At 37.7% G+C, this 9,230-nt stretch overlaps 1 protein-coding gene across 4 annotated transcripts; it reads left to right on the forward strand.

Moving 5' to 3' along the window:
• The first annotated feature begins 1,554 nt into the window (after positions 1–1,554).
• LOC112508760 (RNA-binding KH domain-containing protein RCF3) lies at positions 1,555–9,159 on the forward strand. 4 transcript variants are annotated; one of them, XM_025113502.1, is made up of 9 exons: positions 1,555–2,374; positions 4,719–5,204; positions 5,466–5,714; positions 6,108–6,353; positions 6,914–6,993; positions 7,082–7,190; positions 7,295–7,421; positions 8,535–8,593; positions 8,827–9,159. In XM_025113502.1, the coding sequence occupies exons 1-8, from the start codon at positions 1,640–1,642 to the stop codon at positions 8,552–8,554; spliced, it is 2,052 nt and encodes a 683-aa protein (XP_024969270.1). In that variant the 5' UTR covers positions 1,555–1,639; the 3' UTR covers positions 8,555–8,593; positions 8,827–9,159. The 4 variants fall into 4 exon arrangements, with proteins under 4 accessions (XP_024969270.1, XP_024969269.1, XP_024969272.1 ...); XM_025113501.1 differs by having other exon boundaries at positions 8,830–9,159; XM_025113504.1 differs by lacking the exon at positions 7,295–7,421.
• The last annotated feature ends 71 nt before the right edge of the window (positions 9,160–9,230 follow it).

Below are 9,230 nucleotides of genomic sequence, written 5' to 3' on the forward strand. Positions count from 1 at the left end.
GGTTTTTTAATAGACAAAAGAAGCATGTTTTAAATTGAGAGGGACATGTTTGTAAAGAACATGACTTTCTGCATAAAGCTCCCATAAAAGTTCCCTGAATAAGCCATTTGATAAGTAGCAAGTAAAACATGTTAATACTTTAAAATGAACATTTTTGACATGTACATAGTTTTCACAAAGCAACTTGAATTTACTTTGCTAAATTTAGGCTAAATCTAGCAGGTTTTACCCCAATCTTGAGCTTCATTTGTTGAAGAGATGAAATCCTCAAACTACAACTCTAAATATATGGTGCAAAGCTCTCAATAGCACTTATTTTTCTTTCAAAACATTCAAAAAAGAGAACCCAAGATAGAATGAGAGTTGTTGGTGTAAAAGGACCAACCTTTAGATTCAAAGAACAAAGATGTGATCTTACCTTCAACTTCTATGAACTCCAAAATCATCAGGAAATCATTAACATCATTGTCCCCATATTGTAGATCTAAAAAAACGAACCCGTAGCAAAAAGAATCGCTCAAAACGGAGTAAAAATGAAGTAGTTATGGCTAAAATGAGGAAAACTCTGATTTCGGTCTTTTTGTGTAGGTCAGACTTCCACGCTAGTTTCATTGCTAGTTTAAACTAGCGTGGAAACTAGCCTAAGAATTTCAGTGTCTGGCTTTAGTTTCATCGGTAGTTTAAACTAGCGCTGAAACTAGCCCGAATCCAAAATTCCTGGCGCTAGTTTTGAATTGAGTTTAACTCACTTGACAACTAGCTTGGGATGTTATTGTGGCTTTAAGCTGATTTGCGAGCTCTCGAGTGATCGAACTTACATCGAAGGTCTCTTAATGTCTCGGATGACCTCCAACACAATTTTTATTCATCCCAAATCTACCATGACTCTTGATTCAAAAGCCACGAACATTCAATAATAATGGGAGAGTGACTAATTTACTAAAACAAATGTACACTCCTAAACAATTAATCGGAAAAAACACGGGTGTTACATTGAACCACTCCGAATATTTTTGTCAATATTCAACTCATAATTCTAATTCTCCACATTAGTAGTTCCTTTAAATTTGTGTTTTGTAAGTTGTTCTGTCTAGAAAGAAAGAAAAACAATAACAATAACCTTAAAAACACAGTAACAATCTTTGCCTAGTACATATTCCAAAAGCCCTTGCTCAAGGCTTGTTGCTTTGTAGAATATGGTTTTAAAAGTAAGTTTGAAGAATACATATATATATGGGGATTTTAGTAGCTTTTTATATAATTATTGTGATTTGTGAAAAAGGTGAATGTGTTTTTGTTTAATCGTGTGATTTTATTTGAAAATGAAAATTTTATATTACTCCAAAGAAAATTAAAAGATAATTGGTAATAAAAATAATAATAAGTTGACAATAATTCCAATTGGATTCGCAGAGAGAGAAAATCTCACAGTTATCAACCATCTAAAATTCCAATTGGATTTGCAAGATCACACCAAGCTCCAGTGAACACTCTCTCTCTCTTAGGGTTTCAATTTCAATCGAGTTGTCTCAGTTGGACTTGCTACATTTGACGCTCAACCCTTTACCTCCCATTTCAAGGAGGTCACCCACGAATGCCCTAAATAATAATTTCATTTTTGTTTCTTCATCGTAAAAGAATGATGGATAGATCAAGATCTAAGAGGTACTATTACGATCAGGACTATGACCATATGGAGACTTTACCTAGAACAAAACAGCGCTACAATAACAACAATAACTACAGCGGCGGCCACCATTACGGTCCTAATAACCATCACCAGCGACGGAACATTGGTGGTGGTGGCGGTGGCGGCGGTGGTGGTGGTGGAGGCGGCGGCCGGAGACCACAAGATCCTTCTTCTCTTATGGTTACTACGAGTTACCGGATCTTGTGTCATGATGCTAAAGCTGGAAGTGTGATTGGGAAGTCAGGTAGCATAATTAAGGCCATTAGGCAACATACTGGCGCTTGGATAAACGTCCATGAGTTGATGCCTGGCGATGAGGAGAGAATCATTGAGATCTCTGATACACGGAGGAGGGATCCTGATGGGAGAATGCCTTCATTTTCCCCTGCTCAGGAAGCTTTACTTTTGATTCATGAGAGGATTTTGGAGAGTGATGGAGGTGGGTATAGTTTGGGGTATGGAGGAGGTGATGAAGATGAAGATATTTATGGGCCGAGAGGGGGTCTGGGTGCCAACAGGTTGGTGACGAGGCTGGTGGTCTCTAGGATGCATGTTGGTTGTTTACTTGGGAAAGGAGGGAAGATTATTGAGCAAATGAGGATGGAAACCAAAACCCATATTAGGGTTCTACCTAGAGATCACACCATACCACGCTGCGTCGAAATGTCAGAGGAAATTGTTCAGGTTACCAATCCTTCAACTTTTGCAACATGAAAAACCATCTCTAATTGTGGTGTACAAACACAAGCTATTAGCTTTAGTTAATATCTATTGGTTGCAAAAGGTGATTCCCAAGTCATGCTAGCAAGTAGCAAAGTACTTGATAATTGAGTCATAGCTAGGCTGCTAACTTGTTTTAAACCCTATTTGTTGCGTTTAGTTATTGGTTGTGTTGTTTTCTAAATTGTCTCTTCTTGATTATGATTAACACTTGTTCTTTGGATTGGCTGTGCTTATATTAACATGTGCTTGCTTGTGTAATTCCTTTGCTTTCTGCTAATGTTTTCCAGGATATCATGGTTTTGCAAGTTTAATGATACTATAAATTTCAATTTCATATTCTTTATCTATGTATAAGAGTGTTTTCCGAGATGTGTAAACGTGTGTTTGTCTATGAGCAAGAATGAAATCAGTTTGTATTAAATGTTGGACCCGTAAATGTGATTATCAAGTGAGTGTCAGATATCCTTGCAATGGTAAGTGCCAAAGCATTGCTTTTACGTTGGTTAGTAAGTAGTAACTGACATACGCTAGGAGTTGGCACCGTTTTTTGGATGGACGAGTAGGACTTACCAACAAAGAAGGTAGAGTTATGAAAGAGCAGTGAGAACTCTTTCTGACTTTTAGTGTTGCTTCTCTGAAACTTTAATCTCTTTTGATAAGTGGATTCTAGTTACATTGTCAGATGACATTTTTTATTCAAGACATTTGATAATTATGATTTCCCCAGTTTGTTCTGATCTACAACCAACATGAAGCTATCTTGAGAATATGTTCTAATGATTGCCATGTGGGCGGCAACATGATTAATTAGCATGCTTTAAGTAGCACCAAATTTGTTTTCTAAAGCAACACGTTTCTCAAATATTGGCCCTCATGTGTGAAAAGCAACACTTCATTGAAACTTTGACTTTTAGTCACCATTTATTCTACATAGTAATTGACAATTTGGTTTGAGCCACTTTGTATGTTTGTTAGTTAGTAAGCAAAGCAATTTGGATGGTCTTGTTGATCAAGTTTTTGGTAGATCAGCTGCATAGCAAGCTAAAGGGTTGGATGGTGTTTGATCAGGTAAAGCAACTTAAAGGCAACATTGTATCGTGCGTCTATGAAAATAATGTCTTTGCTTTTTGTAGAAGGATTCTTCTTAGTAGATGGGTTGCTGAATAGTAATAAGAATGAGTCCTTGAGTTAAATGACCATTTCCCTCATTCAAATTGGCCTCCTAACCATTTCTCTCCCGGATTGACCCAAATGGCACTACTTCTGCAATATCCATTGTGGACCTAGCTAAAGACCAAAAATTCAACATAAATGTATTGTTGTGACGGTTAGGTCCGCAATTGCGACGATAAATTGGTTGAATTTGACATTTTTTTGTCTTTTAGCCAGGTCTGCAATGGGTATTGCGGATGTAGTGACATTTGGGTCAACCAGGGAAAGAAATGGTTATGAGGCCAATTTGAACGAGGGAAATGGTCACTTGAACTAATTTCTCCAATTAGAACATAAGATATTAGTGAAGATTGACAAGGTTAGAGAACAACGGAGTGACTATTTTGATAAGTTGTTACAATAGAAAATCTGAGGGGATAGTAAGGTAACTCGATGACTCTTCTGATGATATTAATGGAAGGTTTGTATGTTGATTGGACATTTGGAGGTAAAAGAAGTGATAAGAATGATATAAGTAGGTAAAGATCTAGGGCCTTATAGTATTCTTAATTTCTTATAGAGGTTTTATGAGCTCTTCGGGAAGGATGTGGAGTATGACTGCCTAAATTCTATAATGTGATCAATTGATCATCAAGACAGACTGAATGCATGATGAATTGAGGAATAGTACCTTGATCTAAGCCTACAAGGATAACGAGGATATTTGTAAGAGTACACGATATTGATGGATCAAACTTATATTCTTATAAGCCATACAGTGAAACTATGGGGGTGGGTTAGTGAGCTTGGGTTAAGAGTTGAGACCAACGGGTTGAAAAATCAATTTGGTTTTATGCCCAGGAGATCAAAAGCCGAGGCTAATTTCTTGATTAGGCTCATGGAGAAATACCCCCCGGGGGGGGGGGGGGATAAAAAGGATTTGTCATATGATGCTTTAATTGATCTTGAGAAGGCATATAATAGAGTTCTCAGAGAAGTGACATGGTTGGCTCTTGAGAAGTACTGGGTTTGAATAAGGAAAACTGATGGTAAAATTAGTAGCTTCTGTTTTCGAACTGTATTCATATCTCCTTTCTCATACATATTCTATGCAATTCTAATCATAATAACAAGTACGTTATTTTCTCCACAGGTTGTGGGTGAGATGACCTCTGTGAAGAATGCAATAGAAATTATTTCTTCACGATTAAGGGAGAGTCAGCATCGGGATCGTAGTCATTTTCATGGCCGGCTACAATCACCTGAACGGTTCTTTCCTCCTGAAGAGGATTTTATACATCATCCAAATAACATTGCTCGTCGACCATCAATGGATGGACCTAACTATGGATCACGGATACCTGGTGGTTTAAACAATGCCAGAAGCTTTAATCATGCCTCACGTCCATCCAGCTACATTAATGATGCTGGAGCTAGTCCTGTGTCTGATAATGCTCAGCCCCCTTTTGCAGAAGATCTTGTATTTCGAATACTGTGTCCCAAAAACAAGGTTGATACAGTTATTGGGCAATCTGATGGATTTATGGAATTGCTCCGGGATGAAATTGGTGTAGAAGTCAAGGTTGCTGATCTTGTGATTGGGTCAGATGAACAAATAATCATCATCTCATCAGAGGAGGTACTTGTTTCCTCTATCTTCATCTACTTAAGAAGTAACCAGATCCATTTTTTGGAGGATTTTGTGTTTTTATGTGTTGCTGTTTCCATTAACAAGATTATCCAGCCATTGCTTCATCTCATACATCTTGTTTGAGCGTATGTTAATGTCATTGAGCATCTTATGATGAACTTATAGTTATACGACAAGACATTTGCTGCCGTTAATATTTTCACTTTGTGTCTAAAGATGCTAACTGCAATTGTAAACATGTACTGTTAGAGCCCCGATGATGAGCTCTTCCCTGCTCAAGAAGCTCTTTTGCATATTCAGACCCGGATATTGGATCTTGTTCCTGAAAAAGAAAATATTATCACTACTCGTCTTCTACTCTCTGCTGGTGAAATTGGATGTTTAGACGGAAGAGATGGATTCTTATCTGAAACAAAGAAAATGACTGGTGCAGATATTCAGATTCTACCAAGAGAAAATCTCCCACAATTTGTATCAGTTAATGAAGAACTTGTACAGGTTTGTTGCTTTCTTTTAAGTGTTAACCATAAATCCAACAATGTCTGTACTTTTTGATTCCAGTGAAATTACTATAATATTATTCGGTGGGACTCGAGCATGGTGGATAAGAAACTAGCATACCATTTCGAAAGATACATAATATATGATGGAGAAATTGCTATATTGAATTAGATAATGATATACTGAATTGGGTAATCTTTTGCACGAACAGCAATGGAAGGAAGAAATAGTATTTCTTAAGCCTACCTTCTCTATCCATGTGTTTTTAACAAATATCCGATATAATTCAGTAAAAGTTAAGAAATCATCATCTGATGAAGTATTTAAATGGGGCAAAGAGAATCGAAAGGGTAACTTCAGCGCTGATGCTAATGCCCTGATTTTGAACAGATTGTTGGAGAGATCAAGGCTGCGAGAGAAGCTCTTGTGGTGGTGACATTGAGACTACGGAGTTATCTATTCCAAGGGTTCTTTCAAAAGGATGCCCAACCCCCTCCCTTTCATGCACCAAGCCCTGTGGGGAGTGCTTTGAACTTGGAAGCAGCTTCCAGCAATAATACAACTCCTCGGGAAACTTATGCTGGGAATGATGCTACTGTTGCATCGCAAACCACAGCAGCACCAGTTCCGGCAAAGGTAACCAGACTTAATCAAGCCATGTCTCTGTTGCTTTATGTTTCTTTGATCTTCTGCATGGATGTTTAAAGATCCCTTCTTCCAAAATGATTTTTTTTCTGCTGCTCCTTTTTGCATTAACTATAGAGATATGCTTAGAAATTGGAAACTATCTTCTTAACCTCACAATTTTACAAAAAAAGAACAACGATATATGCAGAGGCATGTTGACCGTTGCTTCTGCCATATGTTTCTCTTTCCCTTCCCATCTTTGGAGCATGAAGTGCCCATTTGGTTAGAAACGAAGGATCGTGTGAGAATAGGAGTTAAGGTGAGAAGCGAAAGAAGGGATCATGACCCTTGATCACTTATAATCTCACCCCCACCCCATGAATTGTGCTTGATACGGGAATTGATCCGGTGCATCTGGGTGCATCTCATTAGTGTTGATCTTCAATTAGGATTGATCCAAGGGTGGAGATCATTTCTTACCCTTCTCACCATAACTTTCACTCTCTGAATGCAACCCTTTGGTTAGAAAGGCTTTGACTTTCCCCATGATACATCCCTTTGTTGTGTAGATTACTGGGGGATCCAACAGTGAAGCTGTAAATCAAAATGAAAGTGGGACTCGTGAGGATGCACCAAGTGCAGTGAACAGGTAATGGTCTTGTTTAACTTTATACTAATTGGTTAATTGCATACATCATGCATCTGATATCATATACCAATTTGCTTTCGTCTTTTAGGGTTGCTGTGCCACTGGTCACAAGGAGTATACTGGAAGTTGTCATACCAGATTATGCAGTCCCTAAGCTCATAACAAAGTCGAGAAATAAGCTTGCTCAGATTAGCGAAGTAAGCCTACCTCATCCATATTCTAATTTATCTATTAATTATCTTTGGTGTTGTTAATGGTATGTCTTCTGACTCTTTCGTTTATTATTCAAAACTCAAACAAGCTATCGGGAGCAAATGTTAAACTGCTTGATACAAGCACAGAAGCAGTAGAGCATATCATCCAAATATCTGGTACCCCTGAGCAAGCTGAAAGAGCCCAGAGCTTGCTTCAAGGCTTTATTTTGAGCAGTATGTAGTGCTCTTCCTATCTCTTTATACACACACACACACATATATATATATATATGTGTGTGTGTGTGTGTGTGTGTATGTATTATAACTGTTCAAATCCATTGCTAGTGCTAGTCGGATGAAAATTGCAGCCAACTAATTTTCTGCCCTTCATTTGCTAATCCAATCCTGAGATCAAAGACCTAACCAACTTTCATAATTCCAGATGGTCTATGGGTAGTAAAGCTTATATTTTGTGGAATGCAGATTAATGTTGACCTATTCTAACTGCCCAATAAATGGCCGAAATTGAACACCGATCTAACCTTTGTTATAGTGGAAATGTTGTAGGTAGTTGAAGCTGTATAGGGTTCTATGCATTTCTCTCTTTGCACACTTTGCTCTTGTAACAACTCGTCTTACATAGATTATTAACGGGATTTGTGAGCTCCTTAGAGCATCTCCAACCGAACAGCTATGCTAAAATGGGGAAAAGAAGGATTTAGCAATTTTTTTGCTCCAACAGCTATGCTATCTTGTATGCTAAATTAGAGAAAAGAGGAAAGAGATTGTAAAAATCTCTAAATAGAGAGAGAAATTATTATTTTAATACTTCCCACCAATAAGAGGTACTGAAAATAAATGTTCAGGAGAGAAATAGTATATTAAATGTATTGAATATTTTAATAATATAGCTAATGTTAGAATTGATAAAATAAGAGTAGCTGTTGGACTTGAATAATATTTTTTTAGAGATTTTGACTTTTAATACTCTATTTTGGAGAAAATACGGCAATAGCTATTGGAGATGCTTTTATAAGCCTCAAGTTGTGGGGTATCAATAACTTCCATCATGGTTTTAAGTTGAATACGAAGTTACTGGGCCAACCTGTTGCTTTGGGCTTTGGGGTGTTACAACTTACAACTCTTGGGGTAGAGGTCATGTCCGCCCACATCTTACCCCTCCCAAACCACACCTCCTGGTGGGATATACTGGGCTCATCGATAGGTTTTCTAATGGCCAGGTGGAGTTGGCTGCAAAAATTTCGTTATAGCCTTTCTTGGTTGTGGATTACATGGTATATGCATGCGATTTTCTGACGTGTAGTTTTGAATTGTTTAATTCTGCAGCCCAAGAAGATGGGCCTTAAGAGTCGAATCCAACAAGAACCAGAAGGGATCACATGAAGGTACTAGTGTGCCTTGTGTACATGGGTTAGTTGTTATAGGAGTAACATACAAAAATGAGCACCATACCTATATAATGTAATCTTCAAGTTGTTCCAACATTTCTGCATGTCCAAGTACATGGTTGTGTTTATGTTTAAAATTGTTTGCATTTGATGCATTATTAAGTTCGTACAACTTTTTTTGGACAGAACTTTCACACAACATTTCTCTTTTTGTTCTTTTGTGTGTTTAGCAGTACAACGAAGGAACGAGCGAAGTCTGATTAAGAGAACTGCTACTGCTTGTATGGATGCAACTTGTAAACTTGTTCATTGTGTATATAAGAGAATACTCAGCTCGCCGACTCCAACCACTTTGCACGTTCATTTGGCAGTCAAGAGGGATGTTAAAGATTCTTTTTTAGATCATATGAGTAGTATTGTCTTCACGGAAACGACTACTTTACTTTGTAAAGGTTAAGTGTGTGTACATCCCATCCACCATCTGGACCTTACTTTTAGGTGGGGTATATTGGGTTTGTTTGGTGTCCTTTAGGTGCTATCTTATTTGAAATATGAAGTTGACACGTTTTGTTTTGTTTTTTAATATTGACGAGAGCGTGTAGAATCTTTGTTTTTTATTTTTGTCATGCCACAA

Source organism: Cynara cardunculus, assembly GCF_001531365.2.
Source record: "Cynara cardunculus var. scolymus isolate 2C chromosome LG 3, CcrdV1, whole genome shotgun sequence".
In the NCBI taxonomy this organism is placed as follows: Eukaryota; Viridiplantae; Streptophyta; class Magnoliopsida; order Asterales; family Asteraceae; genus Cynara; species Cynara cardunculus.

What these genes read in the sequence shown, in the direction of transcription:
- LOC112508760 (XM_025113502.1), top strand. Translation starts at nt 1,640, where the DNA reads ATGATGGATAGATCAAGATCTAAGAGGTACTATTACGATCAGGACTAT. An exon ending in TTAATGAAGAACTTGTACAG is followed by an intron (nt 5,715 to 6,107) that starts GTTTGTTGCTTT and finishes GATTTTGAACAG; the next exon opens with ATTGTTGGAGAGATCAAGGC. An exon ending in AGCTTGCTCAGATTAGCGAA is followed by an intron (nt 7,191 to 7,294) that starts GTAAGCCTACCT and finishes AACTCAAACAAG; the next exon opens with CTATCGGGAGCAAATGTTAA.